The sequence below is a fragment of the Berghia stephanieae genome, chromosome 14 (assembly GCF_034508935.2).
Source record: "Berghia stephanieae isolate SIO BIC M18660-M18661 chromosome 14, UCSD_Bste_1.3, whole genome shotgun sequence".
Taxonomy (NCBI): Eukaryota; Metazoa; Mollusca; class Gastropoda; order Nudibranchia; family Aeolidiidae; genus Berghia; species Berghia stephanieae.
Window position 1 is genome coordinate 7,157,061 of NC_088373.1, and position 19,464 is coordinate 7,176,524.

The 19,464-nt window shown below is 36.3% G+C and overlaps 1 protein-coding gene across 4 annotated transcripts in view; it reads right to left on the reverse strand.

The window, feature by feature from the left end:
- LOC144959913 (multidrug resistance-associated protein 1-like) overlaps positions 1-19,464 on the reverse strand; it is a 78,237-nt gene that overhangs the window by 9,569 nt on the left and 49,204 nt on the right. For all 4 annotated transcript variants that reach the window (XM_078892762.1, XM_078892760.1, XM_078892761.1 and 1 more), the window contains 11 exons: positions 16,752-16,836; positions 15,821-15,893; positions 14,114-14,240; positions 12,245-12,421; positions 10,758-10,925; positions 9,971-10,172; positions 8,691-8,781; positions 6,076-6,205; positions 4,011-4,242; positions 1,889-2,199; positions 171-370 (listed from right to left, as the gene is read on the reverse strand). In XM_078892762.1, the coding sequence (XP_078748888.1) occupies positions 171-370; positions 1,889-2,199; positions 4,011-4,242; positions 6,076-6,205; positions 8,691-8,781; positions 9,971-10,172; positions 10,758-10,925; positions 12,245-12,421; positions 14,114-14,240; positions 15,821-15,893; positions 16,752-16,836 (1,796 nt within the window). The remainder of the gene's footprint in view (positions 1-170; positions 371-1,888; positions 2,200-4,010; positions 4,243-6,075; positions 6,206-8,690; positions 8,782-9,970; positions 10,173-10,757; positions 10,926-12,244; positions 12,422-14,113; positions 14,241-15,820; positions 15,894-16,751; positions 16,837-19,464) is intronic.

Sequence of the window (19,464 nt, forward strand, 5' to 3'; positions counted from 1 at the left end):
TTAACATTGCCGTATTCATATATTTTTCCTTATACATTCAAAGATGTGTAAAAACTGTAAATGATACATATCAAGCTATTTCATATTTTGTAATTATAAGCTATTTTATAAGGCATTTAAATATATTGGAGGTGTCCACAAGAATAAGAAGAAGAAGAAGAATATATAACCTGTTGAGGGAGACATCAGCAAAACAACAGATGTGATTCCTATCAACCAGATGTCTGTTTTCCACCATGTATCTCTCCTGTACATTGTATGCCCTGATTGTTGACACACCCTGGATGGCCTCCTGGAAATGGGATTGGATAGGGGCTCGGGTTGTCGACTCCATCTTCTTCAATTCTCTTGACACTGGGATGTAAAGTCTCTGGAATCACAAGAATAAAGAATAGCTATAAGAAACAAAAGGCTGTTGTAGAGAAGTGACTTTTAAAATAAATGTTAAAAAAATAATAATAATGATAAAATTCCCTTTATTCATCCTCAAGGGGAAATTTGTCTCTAGGGTCTCTTCCAAATGAAGACTGGAATAACTCAAGTGTCAACCGCAGTGCAGCGCCACAAAGTGAGCTAGGGTGAGGTGACTTGCTCAAGGCGGGAAGTTGAACTCTGTACCTTTTGGGTATGAAGCAAAGATCATACCCCTGAGCCAAGCTGCCCCCTAGAGAGCAGGCACTGGTGAATGGTAAAAATATGAAAAGGTGTTAGTGAAGCAGTGCTACACAAAGCAGGAGGTAAAATACAAGAAAAAATCATCCCAAAATTCAGCCTCCCTTCCTTGTTTGAGTGTTGAACCTCAGACCCAAGGCTGATCTTTTGGAAACTTCAGACCTCCTGATTACCTACAGGCTGAATTTTGTGATATCATTTCTTATCATTTTCATTCTACTTTGTAGAATGGGGGCAGTATGGCTCAGCGGTACGGTATTTACTTTGTACCCAGAAAGGTACCGAGTTTGATCACCTGCCACTGCGTTGTGTGGCCTTGAGCAAGTCACCTTGCTCTGGCTCAATTTGCAGCACTGAACTGTGACTAATGCCTGGGTTATTCCAGTCTTCCCTTGGAACAGAGCCTAGAGACAAATTTCCCCTATGGGATGAATAAAGGGAATTCTAAATTCTAACTGTTTTTCGTGTGTAGAATAGTGCTCAAAAAAACATAAAAATAAAGAGAAAACAAAAACAATACTGAACAAAAATGTAGAACCCAGCATCGAGTAAGCCACTCTGTTTGTTTTTAAGGATTTTACAGCGCTTGCAACACATTAAGGTCATATCAGCGCCAGTAAAAAGGAAGAAAATGGGATATAAAAAGTTCTAGAATTACAATTAAAGCACCCAAGAAAAGGTAAGACAAAGGGGAATTGGTTCAAATAGGGAACAGATGTAGATTCCAAGAGCACACTATCAAAGTACTTAGTCTGAGATCACCTAAAAGTCTCATCCAGACACAGGCACAGGTCCCCACTAAGAGGAATACACTCAAATGTTTACAAATAAAATATATAATACATAATACAGTGCATAACAGAGAGATGATTTACAAGGAAAAAAAATCTCATCTCCCAAAACTAACTATACATTTGACTGCTTCCCTCTCCGCCAGGGTATCCGGCCAGAGCCAGGACAAAATCAAGTAATCTCATTCCAAGACAAAGACAGAAAGCATGTTGGAAAACAGACATAGGGGGATAGAAGACACAGTATGTACCTCCCTGCCTACTATGGGAGGAGTAAGCCATTCTCGTCCAAGCCAAGAGTGGGACAGAAATGAGAAAGAGAGAGAGAGAGAGAGAGAGAGAGAGAGAGAGAGAGAGAGAGAGAGAGAGAGAGAGAGAGAGAGAGAGAGAGAGAGAGAGAGAGAGAGAGAGAGAGAGAGACCCACCTGTATAAGGTAATACAAGATAGCCAGAGGTACAATGACCACTGTAAAGAAAGGTGTGCTATAACAGATGACCACAATGATACTGATGGTAGAGAAGAAGGTGTTCATCCAAGATCTCAGTTGTTGTGGCAAGGTGTTGTCTATAGTGTCAATGTCCCTGGAGAAACGGTTGAGGATTCGACCAGCTGGAGTGATGTCAAAGAAAGCCATGGGTGATTTCATGATGCATTGCAACATGGTCTTGTGGAGATGGCCGGCCGCCTTTATCATTTGGGTGGCGGAAATCAAGGCATAGATTAGCACCAGAATCACTGGGGAGAAAGTATTGATGGTTCTATTTATATACATGGCAAACTATGTTGACTTATACTTATTGATCATCCAATTAATGAGTTAATTCCCTTATGCTCTGTGAGCTCTCCTCGTTTGTGAGAATAATAAAAGGAGGCTACCAGTGATCATCTCAGTTTGTTGTGTTCCCTTCAAAAGAGAAGCAGTGTTTATTCAGTCTTTCTACATTTATGTAAAATAAAATTACCCCCATCGAACTTAAACATGGCCTCAACAAACTATACCATCACAAAAATACAAATTTCTTGTGGTGGTTTTAAATAACAATGTGAAATTGGATGTAAGCTTCCATTTAATATACAAAAACAGATATAATGGACATTTCGGATTTCCCCTTTATCAACAAAATAGGATGAATGAAACACGACGACTACAGACGAATAAGCTAATGTGATAGTGGCATTGTTAAGATTCATCTGTTTTCGTATAATAAATTGAAGCTTACATTCAATTTCACATTGATATTTATTTCTTCGAGCAGCAACATTTACATTGTGGTGGTTTTAGAAAACCCCAGAAAACTTGATCTTTTATATATTGCAATATCCACTAAATGGGCTTGACAAAAGATCCTACGCCAACTGCAATACTTAATATGTAGCATGAGACAAACTGTCGGTGAAGCACTGTTGCATTTTTCATTTTCGACCAAAACAATGCTGTTATCAGCCAGATTCTCATTTTACTCTGTGAGAGAGTGAGTAAAGAGCCTTCACCAAGGACTCAACTTTCCACTGGTAAAAGAAGGATTTGAACCAAAGACCTATTGGTCCAAAGGTAAGTGTCATTGATATAAGTGCCCACTCCACACTTTTTTCTGAGGAATTAGATATCCACTTTAAAAGAAAAAAAAAGAGAATAAAGACTGCTTTGGATTGAGATGCTTCCTCTGCTCAAAATTTAAAAAAAAAAACCCACATGTGACCCTTCGCCTCAAAACGGTATTAAGTCGGGATAGTTAAGATGTTGAAAATTGAATTTATAGCCAGAAATATCAGACTTGTGTTGAGTTTGTATGTTTTATTGAGGAGAATGGATACCATATTTTAGGGTGCTGATGCCAACAATTTATATCTTTGACCAGTTTAACATTAAATTCGGCTTTTAAGAATATGGTTCGTTCCGACATAATACCGTTTTGAGACGATGGGTCACATATACTCTCTTTGAATAAATGAAAATGCTGTCCAAAGTTTTGAGTAAAAAAAATGTAACAGTATGCTGATAATTTATGGTTTGAGTCATAAATTTGATTGGATAAAAATATAAGTACATGACTCCTCTTCATACACATCCCATGAGAAATTGACACCTCGTTGTCCAGTAAAAGATTTGTGCGGCTATGTGGTCTTGTGGTATGACACTCACTTTTGGATCGGAAGGTACTGGCTTCGAACCTTGCTCAGCGCATAGTTGTGTCCTTGGAGAAGGTTCTTTACTCACATTCTCTCACCGTACTCAGGTGTAAAATGAATGAGTACCTGGCTGTTAACAACGTTGTCTCTGTCCAAAAAAATGTAACATCCCCTAACAGGCGTCATGTCCCGTCCTAAATGTTAAATGTTGCTGTTTAGTGGATATTGCACTAGACTATATAAAAGCTGAATGAAAAAAATATTTCTTTTTAAAATTTGGTCAAATAAATGGAAAAAAAATTCTTTAAAAAAAAAAAACGGCAATAGAGATTAAACTAGATAGAGTAAAAAAAACAAACTAAAAATGCCTCCAAAAAGTTCTGATTACATGTGTCACGCTAAGAAATGTTTTTAACCTTGTACCAATCCAAGACCCTCGTATAGGCCTAAGTATGTGTAATTTTTCTCTTCATATTGAGTGGTGTTGTGGAGAGATGTGTTTCGCAGAAAATCATCACTGGTCCACTGCGATAGCAAGATGTTGGCGTATACGTTGGCTCCTTGATATGCCATGAAGAATCCAAAGAATAGAGCAGTGGCTATGACACCAATGGCTTTGAAGTAGGATGACACAACAGAGAGCTTGACCTGGATGTGTTAGATGGGTCAATTGTAAAATCTCAAAATTTAATTACATTATTTTTGAAGTGTCATCTCATACAACATTTTTACTCAAAATAAAAAAAAACGAACAAAAAAAAAATAAAAAAAAATTCAACTCTACGTTTAACTTTCAATATGAAAGACATCCATTGTGTTCCTTAGCTCTCCTTACCAACCTTTTCATGATTTTTGTCCAGAAAATTGCTATCCAAATAATACAAAATGGATATTTTTTTATTTGCTAAATTCAAAGAGAAGTGGGCAAGCATTATAGAAAATTTCATTAAAAAAACAATCATTACAAGATTTGTAAATGAAAGCACAATAAAGAAGATGCTGATTATATCATAATGAATGTAATTGTTTTCTCTTTGTTGGTAAGGTGAGGGTGTCACAATGGAAATGCAACATGGTATTACCCATACCTTATGCTGACAGCAGCCATCTGTTAAAATGGCGGACAATCTAATTATCTCCCCTGTCGAGTATGACACTTCACACCTATGTGAGAGTTGTTTGTTTTTAAGGGTTTTACGGCGCTTGCAACACATTTAGGTTATATCAGCGCCAGCAAAAAGGAAGAAAATGGGGACTTCCTACACCATCCCATCTTTCCAGAATATTTCTTTGGTTGGTAACAACGTATACATCTATTTTTTTGTTTGTTTTTAAGGGTTTTACGGCGCTTGCAACACATTTAGGTTATATCAGCGCCAGCAAAAAGGAAGAAAATGGGATAGTAAAAAGTTCTAGAACTACAATTAAAGCACCCAAGAGAACGTAAGACAAAGGGGAACTGGGAACAAATAGGGATCAGATGAAGATTCCAAGAGCATACCACCAATGTACTTTGTTTGAGATCACCTATAAGTCTCATCCGGACACAAACACAAGACCCAACAAAGAGGAATACACTCAAATGCTTACATTATACATTCAAATTAACAAATATAATAATACATAACGGAGATATGATTTTCAAGGAAAAAAATATCATCTCCCAAAAATATAACTATGAATTTGACAGTTTCCCTCCTAGGCAGGACTCTGTCCAGGGTCAGGACAAGACCAAGTATTCTCATTCCAAGACAAAGACAGAAAGCATGTTGGAAAACAGACATAAGGGGATAGAAGACACAGTATGTACCTCCCTGCCCACTATGGGAGGTCAGGAACCCCACCCAGCACTATGTGAGAGAAAACCCATAATCCACCCATGTTTCTCACACTCACCTAGCACCAGCACTATCAAAGACTGGAACGCTCTTCCCGAATCATGTGTAAACAAAACAGATTTAGAAAACTTTAAGCGAAGATTATCAAAATTCTTCAACCTAAAAAACACCAACATTCAACAACTCTCTCCACCCTCGATTACAAATACTCATAATTGAGTCAACTTCAAGTAACATTCCGATTCAGAAGCGAGTGCCTTGAGTAAAATCAAGAGTCACTTGGACATGGAGATAAGAAAGCCTACGTGGAAGGAGAAACATGTCTACTAAATACGAGAGAGTAAAGACCTTATGAACAAATTCCTTGAGAATGTATGGAACACACAGTTACTTCCCCTACAAAGAATAATCCTGAAAATGTTGAAGTGAGCTTTTCAGATACAAACGGATAAATATCCAATAACTACAAACAAATATAAATCACCACATTTGATAAACACCAATGATTGAAGAGATGGGTTCATTGAAATGAAAGACACACACGTGCACATGTGAGTGCAAGAATACACACACAAATAACACTTACATCCAATTCATACACACACTAAAATACTTTGATGGAGCATTCACTATAATGACTTACTTTTCTTATTTCCACCCTCTCTTCCTCCAACAGTCTCTCCTTCCCTTTCCTTTCTCGTTCCCTTACATCCTCCAAAGTAATCCCAGATGCTGTCAGCTCACTACGGCTTTTTCTCAAGTAAACATCTTCCCTGGAATAAGACAGAGACAAAATAATGACAGTATCAGTCAGGCACCTCATATTAGCAAAATGAATATAATAATGCAATGGTGAAGAGTAAAATAAACAGTCAGTGGTTTTAGAACAGAAATCAATAGCATTTCATGTCTTGTGGCTTCTTTCAAGTTAAAATCCAGCTTATAAAATTTAATAATAATAAAAAAAATATTTTAAAATTCTGGATTAAAATTCCTGTTTAAGGGAGAATTGACATGACTGATTTATGGCAAGTGACATTCATATAGTCAGATAAAATCTGATGTGCCATGATTGATAAAAAAGCCAAAGCAAAACTATTAGAGAGTTGTAGACTTGATTCCAGTCTTTTATAATTTGAGTCTGAATGTCTACGAAGGAAAACATATATTTGATTTAATGTGGTTGAATATATATGATTCAATAAGATTGATACAATAAATTTTCTGCCAGCATTTGAATATTGAAGTAGAATACAATGCTGTGGCCCCATACATGAATGGGATAACCCACATTATAATACAGCAGAGAAAATAAAACACAAAAATAAAAATAAAACAAAATTCCCTTTATTCATCCCATGGAGGAAATTTGTCTTTAGGGTCTATTCCAAGGGAAGACTGGAAATGAGTTCTTTTTAAGCTTTATATAGAGCAATATCCACTAAATGTGCTCAAAGTGCTTTACAAGAGGTCCCTGGTCAACAGCAACATTTAACATTAAGGACAAGACATGACGCCAGATAGGCGATATAATTTTTTTCGGACAGAGACAACACTGTTAACGGCCAGGTACTCATTTTATACATGAGTACGGTGAGAGAATGTGAGTAAAGAGCCTTTTCCAAGGACTCAACTATGCGCCAAGCACGAGGCTTGAACCCAGGACCTTCATATCCAAAAGCGAGTGTCATACCACTAGACCACATAGCCGAACAATAATAACCCAGGCAGTGTCGCAAACTGAGCATGGATGAGGTGACTTGCTCAAGGCCACACAGCGCAGTGGTTATTCAAACTCAGTTCTTTTCGGGTTCAAAGCAAAGACTGTATCACTGAGTCATGATGTCCCATTTGCATAGAAAACAAGGACTGATTATCAGTTGTGTCTAGATATAATGCAATCATTGTTTTTTCTACCAGTTATCCAAACTTGAAAAAAATTAGGAAAGAAACTAAGACTGATAAGTTACATATTTTTCACATTAACTGTTTTTGTTTTAAAGGATTTTATGGCACTTGCTACATATTCAGGTCATTTAAGCGCTTGTAAAAAGACAATCTAGATTTACAATTGACGGCAAAAAAAATGTAAGGCAAATGAGAATGGGGAACAGATGTAGATTCCAAGAGCATCCCATCATTGTGCATAGTTTGAGATTACCTAAAAGTCTCATCTAGACACAAGTACAGGATCCCACTAAGAACATACTCAATTGCTTACAATATTCATTCAAAACAACTAAAATAACAATACATAACAGAGAGATGATTTATAAGAAGAAAAACAATCATCTCCCAAAACTTTAACTATACATTTTAATGTTTCCCTCCAAAGGGAAAGGACAAAACCAAGTAATCTCAATCTAAGACAATGACAAAAGGCACAGATATAGGGGTAAAGAAGACACAGAACGTGACCTCCCTGCCCGCTATGGGAGGTCTGGAACCTGACCCAGTCAATTAACTCATTTTTTTCAAGAAAATGTGACTCATCAGGTTAATGCACAGGGCTAGATAATTGAATCCACTACCTCAAATACACACACAATACACAAGTTTCTATAGATATTCTAATATAAATGAAAATATGAGATATAATCAACACTCTCTAAACTAGATTCCTCACATCTCATCACAGTTAACTCGTTTTTTTCTCTTTTTTAGAATGTCAAAATTCTTTGTTTTAAATTCTAACCCATCCACACAAAGTGGCGTTACGTTGGAATGATCTAGGTGCTGGAAACTTATTAGCCACAAATATGAAATGAGGGACCAATTTCTATTCTTTATTCTTCTGTTGGAGAACAAATAAAATCTCTTACATTCAAAAGCCCCGATATTTTTTGTACTTCTGATCATTTCAAATCTTAATTCATGGTTCAGGATCCATTTCATCTCACCATAACACGGTTCAAAGACAAAAAAAAAGACAAAAATCTTCTCAGTTCGGGTAGTCGACAAATGGAACCGCTTGCCTGCAACAGTTGTCGACACCCCTTCATTGCAGGCATTCAAGTGCCGTCTCGACGCTCGTTGTAAAACAGAAAAATACAGTTTGTAGCGTTTAATTCAGACACCTCCTTCCACTATGTGGCATGACCAGTTTTGAGAGACGTGAATTAAATACGTTCACGAATGCACAAGAGCAGATAAAAGGCTGTAAAAACCTGCATAAATCTAGACTTATATATCATATCAAAGACGGTGGATCACCATTGCACCATGGCGAGAATCCTATGGATATGGAGTAAACCTTACCCTGATCTAGTTTTCCAAGACTCATCTCCAGAACTCATGTCTGTGGTAGCCGATTCCACCTTCTGTAACATTTGGGCTCTTATCGCAGATACTGTCAGAGAGAAGGATTGAAACTATAGGAATATATTGGATTTAAATTCTCAAAAACAAATTTTCCTGTTTCCTGCCTATATGTGACCCTTCACCTCATAACGGTATAAAGTTAGGATGGTCAAGATGTTGAAAATTGAATTTATAACCAGAAATATCAGACTTGTGTTGAGTTTGTATGTTTTATTGAGGAGAATGGATACCATATTTTAGGGTGCTAATGCCAGCAATGTATATTTTTGACCAGTTTAACATTTAATTCGGCTTTTAAGCATATGGTTCGTTCCGACAAAATACTGTTTTGAGACAATAGGTCACATATTAAAATAAAAAAGGAAATTAAATTATAAATATATATATATATATATATATTTTAAAAATCTAATGTGTGCAGGTTGAATATTGCCTGAACAATACTTGATTTGGAGGTTCCGATAGTTCAGTTGGCAGAACACTCGCTTCACATGTACTTAGGGACCGAGATCGATCCTGGGTGCAGTCGAGATTTTTTCTGAACCCCCTGTCCTCCCAGCAATGATTGGGTAGCTGGGTCTGTTGGATCTCGTTGAAAGTACTTTGTGGACTAACATCCTATCCAAAAGATAGCGAGCAGTTTTTATTGTCAGTTTCATGCTATAGAAACCGGGATAAACTCCGGCTTCGTGGGCCTCGAGGCTCTGAAGGACGACTTACTCGATTTACAAAGTCACAACGATTTCCTGATTTTTAAATGCACTAATTCCTTGACACATTTAAAACATTGGTAACGTGTGATTATTAATAACACACCCCCCCCCCCCTCTCTCCCTGAAAAAGGGTGGAAGAAAAAAAGCAGAAACTTGATATGACTTCATTTTGTCCTTTGAAAAAGAATGGGGTGATTAGAAACCTATAACTTAAATGATGATGATGCTGTGGTGTTATTTTGTTGCTATTGTTAGTAAAAGAATGGAAGTTGGTGTTACTCTGGATGATTGTGAAACGAACGGAAGTAGGCGACGGGAGTGGAAAAATAGTAGATAAAAGCCGGCAGATTTGAGAGAAAAACGAAGAGAGCTAATTTCGTGTGAACTGGGTTGAATTTGTACAATTTCACGTGAAATTAATACATTTAACTACAGATGCTGCTGCTGCTGATGATGATGATGATGATGATGATGATGGTGATAAAGATGACAAATAAATCTTACTTTCAGGATCTTCCTTATTGATATATCCAGTCAATTCATCCCCTTCTTCCATCAAAGTGTTTTTGAGAAACCTGGCAAAGTCTCCCTCCTGAGACATCAACTGGTCATAGGACCCCATCTCAGACACTCGACCATCCACCATCACCACAATGATGTCCACTTGTGGCAGAAAATGGATTACATTGGTCACCAAAACTCTTGTCTAGAAGAAAATATATTTTAAAAAAAACAAAAACAAATCACTCATACATTTATGCTCAGTTTCTCCGAATGATAAAGCCTGTATTTTTTTAGATCATAATTTTTTCCCATTTTTCAGGCCAAAACTGCAGACCTAACCATTCTCTGTTTAGTATTTTGTGCGGCTATAAGGTCTAATGGTATGACACTCGCTTTCGGATCAGAAGGTCCTAGGCTCGAGCCTCACTCTGCGCATAGTTGAGTCCTTGGAGAAGGCTCATCTTTACTCATATTCTCTCACCGTACTCAGGTGTAAAAAGAGTACCTGGCCGTTAACAGCGCTGTCTCTTTCCAAAAAAAATTGTAATATCGCTTAAAAAGGTGTCATGTCCCGTCCTACATGTTAAATGTTGCTGTTGGCCAGGGATCCCTTGTAAAGTGCTTTGAGCATATTTAGTGGATATTGCGCTATATAAAAGCTCAATTAGTATTTTGATCTTTTTCGAAGCTGTTTTTTTTTTCTTTTTCTTTTTTTTTTTTGAAACTCTTCTTTTTTGAAGATGTTATATTAATTTTTGCACACTCCTTTTTTTCAGTTTGTCCTCACCTTCTCTTTAAGCATTCCCCTGTTAGAGATGACCTTATCAAAAACATGTCTACCCACTGCTGGGTCAACTCCATTTAGAACATCATCCAACAAATAGACATCTGCATCTTGGTAAACAGCTCGTGCTAGATTTAAACGTTGCTTCTGGTCTAGAGTGACATCAATACCCTGTATGGAAGAAGAAAAAAAGATGGATTAGTAAACTATGTATGTTGGCACAGGATAAATAGATGGAATTCACATATGCAAGTTTCTAACAACAAATATTGACAATAAAACTTGATCTTCAGCAAAATCCAAAAGTTTGCGTGCTATGAACAATTATTTATCCCTCTACAAAAATCTCTTATCAAGGTTGATTTGTTCAATCAGTGCTGATGGTGACAAAAAGTGAAAAAGTAGGAAAATGTTGAACGATTGCCTTTAAGCCCCATTTCTACTGCATTAAACCCCACTTTTAGGGCAATTGAGATGATAGACTATCATTGACACTCTAGCTAACTTCTGGAGAGTGGGAAACTGCACCTGTGTGTTCCACCACACATCAACTCTCTCATTGCTTGCATACTGTTTCGAGAAAATGTAATTTTTAAAAGGAGGAAATTCCTCCTCTGGACTCCAAAATCGCGGATTTCCGTGGATCCGAGGAAAACCATCAGCACTGTTCAATGTAAATACTATAGCTATGTACACAATATATTTTCTAACATAATTATAATCATAATGATTAAATCAAGCCATTAACCATCTCCTTACCACCAGCAAAATCGTCACATTTGTTACGACACAATATACATTTTTTCTTATTCAGATTTATTTTGTACATCACAATGATCTAGGTTTAATTAATCAGAAGATAAAATTGTTTGGTAGAAAGATTGTTTGAGTTTTAAAAAATCAATTTTTCTGCTGGATAAGCTTGCCATTTTTTGGGAAAATACTGAAAAGGATTGGTAAGGAGAGAGTTAAACATCCTGTGCTATCTATACAGATAGTTAGTACAAACAAAAGAAACGATCAAATTGACGCATGGATACATAATATCATATATACAAACAAAAGGTCAAGTTGGTGTATAAATCTGCAGCTCAACAAAAGAAACGTATACCATGAAAAAAGGGGCCAATGATATTAATTTGTTTCAACATGTTGAGGAAGGATCAATTTCTTTCAACATGTTGAGGGAGGGGGTGGGATGCTTTAAAAAAAAAATAAAAAAAAAAAAGCAACTGTTTGTTTTTTTTTCTCTATACTTTTCCACTTTAAATAACCATAAACTACAGTAAACCTTATGTAAAATGGACACCCTGAATTCCTGAGGCAAGTATTCTCCTAAAATAGATGACTTTCATCATTTTTCCTTTTCTTTTTTTTTTGGAGGGAGTGGAGGAAGTGTGGGGGGGGGGGGGGGTCGACAAATTAGAGCAACTCAATGGTGTTGTGTGGTGTTTCAACACATTATTAGTTCGTTGCAGGCTTTGTCCTACCATCTCTCCAAGTTCCGTCTTGTCTCCATCAGGAAACACCTCCAAGTCAGCTTTCAAAGCACAGGCATCCACCACTCTGTTGTAGTAGTGGCTGTCCAAAGAGCGGTAGAACAAGATGTTATCTTGGACTGTGGCATTCTGGACAAAGGTTTGTTGAGGTACATATGCAATGCTAGACTGGAAAGTTGAGAGTAAGAGAAAAGAAAAATGTTTTTTTTTAAATGAAATACAGAAATAAAGGAACTATTAATTAGAGGGACAAGGTGTTGGATAAGTTAATTGATATTATTTGGACATAATTATAAGAACAGCATTTTGAGGCTTTCAAGAAAACCAAACGTGACCCATCAAAACAGTATTATGTCAGGATTGATTGGACTCCAAAAAATGAATTTAGAATCAAAATAATAATAATATTAATAATAATAATAATAATAATAATAATAATAATAATAATAATAATAATAATAATAATAATAATAATAATAATAATAATAATAATAATAATAATAATAATAATAATAATTAAGTGTTCTTTTATAGCGATAAATGCCGAAGCCTCAAAGTACTTTACAATATACTTGTCAAACCATAAACACACTCATACCAAACCAAACAGACACACACAACAGTCGCACACACTAACTATGCAAGTTTTACAAAATGAAATTGACATTCAACAAAATGGAATCAAAAAATAACACGTATAATTTACTCATCAATAAGAAAATGCCTAGGATAAAAATTTCTGGAAAAGACGAGTCTTTAGATTTTTCTGTAAATTTTCTACGCTGCCCGAGAGATGATCGGAAATGCAATCAACGTTTTTTGCATTGTGAGAAATTGTATTTATTCTCCGTTATAACCAACAGTAATGAATCCCAAGTTTCATTCAATGGCTAAAAATTCATGTATAAGTACCTGGTTCACCCAGACATAATACTGCTTTGGTGGGTCACATATGTGACCCATCGTCTCAAAACGGTATTATGTCGGAACGAACCACAGTATTAAAAGCCAAATTAAATGTTAAACTGGTCAAAAATATAAATTGTTGGCATTAACATCCTAAAATATGGTATCCATTCTCCTCCAAAAAACATACAAACTCAACACAAGTCAAAAGTCTGATATTTCTGGCTATAAATTCAATTTTCAACATTTTAACCAACCCGACTTAATACCGTTTTGAGGCGAAGGGTCACATATAACACACACCTGCCTAGTAGAAAATTTCAAAATTTGTAATTGTTAGGTGATAAAGATTGGAGTCCCGTACAAGGATTAAATAACACTTCAAAATCCTCAAAAAATATGTAGTCTGCCATCAACTTTTAGTTTCAATAGGTTTTAATGACTTAAGAGATGCTCATCAACTTCTGAAATGGTAGAAAAAATGGTAAAAATTTTAAGAATTTTTTCATAACGGTAGACAGGTCTGTAGCAGAGGTTGTTTCTGTAAAAAGACTTTTTTGGACAGCCTGAGATGGAGAAAAAAAAGATACAGGTCAGCAATTCCCTGATATAATCCTAAAATGTTACACCAACAAGATGGTGGAAATCCCTTTTTGGTATCTGAGTCATACCAACATATTACCATTTTAAGATGGTGAATTATATTTATCTAAAAGTTAAAATTAAAATTGACCTTTTATATAGCGCAATATCCACTTAACATGCTTTTTTAGGACAGAGACAACGCTGTTAACGGCCAGGTACTCATTTTACACCTAAGTACAGTGAGAGAATGTGTGTAAAGAGCCTTCTCCAAGGACTCAACTATGCGCTGAGCGAGGCTCAAACTCAGGACCTTCCGATCCGAAAGCGAGTGTCATACCACTAGACTACACACATAGCCACAAAAGTTACCTTGACATTGACATATCCCCTTGTCTTTTCAATCTGTCCCAAGATGGCAGACAGCAAGGATGACTTCCCAGAGGCTGTATATCCAACCACAGCAACCAGCTGGCCCTCAGGAATGTCCATAGAAATACTGCATTTGTGAAAACAAAATGAATAGCAAACATCTAATCATTGTTATTATTTTTTAAATACTGGAGGTAAGTTTGTGCGCATGTGTGTGAGTGTATGTGAGTGGGGATGCTCAAGCAAAGAGGTGGTCTTCTTGAGCCTGTAGCACTCAGGTGTGAATAAATACTTGAGTATAAAAAAAAAAGAAAAAAATTAATTTAAAAAATTGAGCAATATCCACTAAACGTGCTCAAAGCGCTTTACAAGGGGTCCCAGGACAACAGTAACACTTAACATGTAGGGCGGGACATGACGCCTGTTAGGCACTATTACAAGTTTTTCAGAGACAACGCAGTTAATGGCCAGGTACTCATTTTACACCTGAGCACGGTGAGAGAATGTAGTAAAGAGACTTTTCCAAGGACTCAACTATGTGCTGAGCGAGGCTCGAACCCAGGACCTTCTGATCCGAAAGCGAGTGTCATACTACTAGACCACGTAGCCTCACAATAGGCAATGACATATTATTGTCACAGTGTTAGAACAAAAAGGAAAACTAACAGGCAACTAGTCCTGTTTCAAAAGAGAAATATGGTTCCGCAGGTCCTGCTGGAGGAATAAATGAAACAGTCTGAAGCATACTGAGCATAGTAAATCCATGGCAATGCAGACCTGCCAACCCTTCATATTCCAAAAGTGGAATCAGAAGGTCAGAAAATAGGAATTTGAGACAAAAAAAATAGGAATTTCTTAACAATGGATAATTCTGTATTGAAATGACCACCAACATTACCACCAAACACATAAAGACGATATTCCAGCACAGCTGGCAAAACTCCATACCACATGTATTAGGTAATATGGAATGGGGAAGGGGGAAGGGAGTGCAATTAATTTTCCTACTTAATTCCCTTTTAGCAATCATTTTTCTTAACCCCCCCCCCCCCCCCCCCCGCCACCCCTTTCATTATTTTCTTCTTACAATCATCATCATCATCATTAATATTTTTGCAAATCAGAATTTTAGAGACAATGCCGGAATTACTTTACCATATTTATTTAGATATATTATATTTATGTATGTATCATTGTCGGCATTTTATACGTCTGTACAAATATTTCCCAAAAATAGGAATGATTCCGCCAAAAGCAGAAGGGTTGGCAGGTATGTAATGACCTATATAGACGTTAATATTAAATTTTATTAAAACCATATGTGTAGATATCATGTTTTATTGTAAAAGCACCTGAAGCACATGCAAAAGGATCTATATAAATGTTCCATCATTACCATAACGATAAGCGACCAAAATAGCAATGGCAAGTATTTTTTCCACACTCTGGATAGGCAAACTTACAACAGGCAGTAACATAAAATTACCATCTTCTTGTCAGAAAATCAGAATTTCAAACTTAAGATGCAGAGATTTTTAAACAAAATTTAAATAAACCAACATTGGTAAATGGAGGTCCTCCACTGCTGTATGAAGTGCACAACAGACAATAAGTAGGCATCATTGATGTGTGTGTGTGTGTGTGTGTGTCTGTGTGTGTGTGTGTGTGTGTGTTTCTCTGAGCAAGTCATTCAGAAGAATTTCTTACTTCATGAGTGTAGGAACAGCACTCCCCATTTTGTCCCAAGTAAAGGTGGCCTTCTCTATTTGTATTGCACTTCCTGTAGAAAAAGTGTGAAATATAATAAGAGCATAATATCACTAACTTTAAATACGCTCTTACAAAGGTGGTAGAAAAATATGTGTAACACTAGCAATTATACTAACCCCCACCATAAATAGTAGATTACAAAAACAATTTGAGCAATCATATTGTCTAGTGCTAAAATTAATTAAAATATAACAGACACGTAGTATCAATTAAATATTTTTTTGTAAAAATGTCTTTAATTCAGAAATTTTCAATAACTAAGAAAATATATTTTAATTCTTAAAGTGAGTCAAAAAATTGTGAGGAAATGTGAGAGTGCATGAATTAATGTAATATAGTTGTTTATTAGTTTATTGTTCTATTTACGTATTTACGTAATCCAAATGTTGGAGAACGATCACAAAGATCTAATGATGTAGATTAGGAATAATTTTTTAAAACTCGATCTTTGAATAATAAAGGACAACTTTAATTTAAATAAAACATTTTGCTTCCTCAAGCCTTCATATTACATAACATTCCATCATCTTTAATCTCTCTTACTAACTGACCATTCTTACTTACTCTCTCTCACCAACTACACACTCTTGTCATGCACGGGACACTCACTCATTCGGCCCCGATACACACAACGGTGATCATAATAGTGAACAGTTTTCATAACATCTAATATTTATAAATTTGTTCTTATTTTTCCTTAGCTATTATTCTTATGTTCTCTGTGAAAATGTAGCATATTCTAAAAATAAAAACGTTTGGAATTGAATTGAATTTGATTGAGGAGCAGAATAAAAGATTTTTTACACTCTTGCATTTTGGAATCAAAACTTGCTTCCATCCCAAAAACTGTCAAGGCATAAATACATACCAGACTCTTGGGTAAAATTGACTGTGGAATTGTCTATGTCGTCTTCAGACAAGAACATCCCAAGTCTTCTGATGGACGTGATGGCCTGGATGGAAGGGAGTCCATAGAAAAAGGTTAAAAGAGAAAGTAGCAAAAGTCGTTTTTGTATTGTTTATCATACAAAGACAAATCTATTTGATTATTATGACAACTACACTCCAGCACAGTTTCCTCAAACTCATTCAAATGTCCCGAATTTTTTTCCTTTTTATCCTTTGTTATAATTCCATTCCTTCCTTGAACAAATTTTTGCCTCGAACACAGTTTCCTCAAACTAATTTCACCCAGCCAACTTTTTTTAAAAATAATTAATGAGGTTTTTTTGCGCCAGGTGATTTTGACCACTGATGATTTATTATGGCATGGACAGTTGCGTGTGTGCTTATTGTGTGTATCTATCTGCACTGCAAGTGTGTGTATATACAATATGATACACATGCAGACACACACAGCCATCACCCATCGCCCTTTTGCATAACCCACACCTCTCTGCTTATTCTTAGCATTTCGCGACTCGTTCTATGTTCAATGCCATGCACCATGATTGGCTACAACTTTAAATGAATGTTGTAACATAGCAACCCCCTCTCCCCTCCCACACACACACACAAACAATTTATGGTATGTCATTTATGAATTTATCTCCCTCAACATATCAATGAAATAAATAAATAATACAGTTCCCTTTTTTCATCTTCAAGAGGAAATTTGACTTAGGGTCTATTCCAAAGGAAGAGCGGAATAACCCAGGTGTCAGTCGCAGGAAATTGAGCTAATGAGAAATTGCTTGCTGAAGGCACATAACGCTATGGATAGCAAACTTTTGGGTGGGCAGCAAAGTCTATACTGCCGAGCCTCATTGATCCCCTCCCCCCCCCCCCCCCTCCCACCAAGTCAGTATGGTTTCCTCAAACTTTTTTGCATGTCCTAAGGAGTTCGAGGAAACCGTGCTGGAGTGTAATGAAACAATGGTCACATTTTTTTAAGAGCAAAAAAAAAAGAAAAAAAAAGAAACGAAAATGAACCAAAAGACCAAAACCAAAAAAAAATAAAAATTTCGAATATGTGACCAACAGTCCCAATTTGTTATTCCATTGAGGTGAGACTAGGGGCTAAGAATTAAATTTTAAGTCAATACTCCAAAGAAAAAGAAATTAAAAGTTTTTGTAGCTTTTATATAGCGCAATATCCACTAAATGTGCTCAAAGCACTTTACAAGGGGTCCCCGGCCAATAGCAACACTTAACATGTAGGACGGGACATGACGCCTGTAAGACGATATTACAATTTTATCCAGAGACAGCACTGTTAACTCATTTTACACCGGAGTACGGTGAGAGAATGGGAGTAAAGAGCCTTTTCCAAGGACTCAACTTTGATCATAATGATCATAAAAATTCTGGAAAACCAAGGCGATGTATCACAATCATTTTAAAATGTACATTAACCCTCTCCTTACCCACTATAAGAAAATGGCCACATTCATTACGATACAACCAACACTTTTCTTATTCAAATTTCTTTTGTATATCATGAAATTTAAAGAAAATGAACAGTGGGTTGTAGAGCATATTTTGCTAAAGAAATTATGTGTATCGCAAGAACTTTATCGTTATTATGTCAAAGTGATAAAAAATCTATTTTTTGTGTTAGTTGGGTGTGAAGTTTTGGGGAAAATCCTGAAAATGGCTTGTAAGGAGAGAGTTAAGGCATAAAGTAAAGAGAATCTTTTTCACTAGCAGTGGCAGTTGTAACCTCGCCACCCTCCATTTTCTTCATTTCTGTACAGTAACGTTAATGCAGAGTAGGTTGGTTAGTTAAGAAGGCTCATGATTTGATCCTCACACATAATGCAATTCACAAAACGACTTCCTACAGCTTACATAAATGAACCTGGTGGTAAAAAAGTCAGGTTTTCCAGGTTCATCAAGAAAAGTCGCATCCTTGAGACAACGTTGTTACTGGCTAGGTTCTCATCTTGCAGCTGAGTGCAGTGAGTGATTGTAAGTAAAGACCCTTTTCCAAGGACTCAAAGGGGGATAATGGTGAGTGTCATTCCACAAGACCAGAAAGCTACACAAATGTTTGAAGGCATGGATTTGTTGCCTTGTGGTTTGACACTTGCCTTTGGAGAGGAAGGGCCTGGGTTCGAATCCCACTCTCAGAGGTGCATTGGTGAGTCCTTGGAAAAGGCTCTTTACTCACATTCTCACCATACTCAGGTGTAAATAAATACCTGGCCATTTACAGTGCCGTCTCTGTTGGAGAAATAGTGTATTATCGAATAACAAGCGTCTGTCTAGTTCTACAAGTAAAATGTTGATGTTGGTTGGGGGCCCCTTGTAAAGTGCTATGAGCATGTTTAGTGGATATTATTCTGTATAAAAGCTCAAGGTTTGTTAAACTAGCAAAACCAAATGCATAATTCTGAACTGAATATTTTATTACTATCAATGATAATTTTTTTTTTAAACGATACATCTTTATATTTGAGATTAGCCCGTCGCACATATTTTTTCAAAGATTAAGAATTTCTACAGTTCTTTGGTTATGATCAAGTTTCGATTGAAAAACATGATGTATTCATGGTCAGTCATTTCACAATAACCAACAATATGGTTTGATTTCTCAGTAACAAGAAACTCTTTTAGAGAAGAAACTCCAAGCAAAAAAA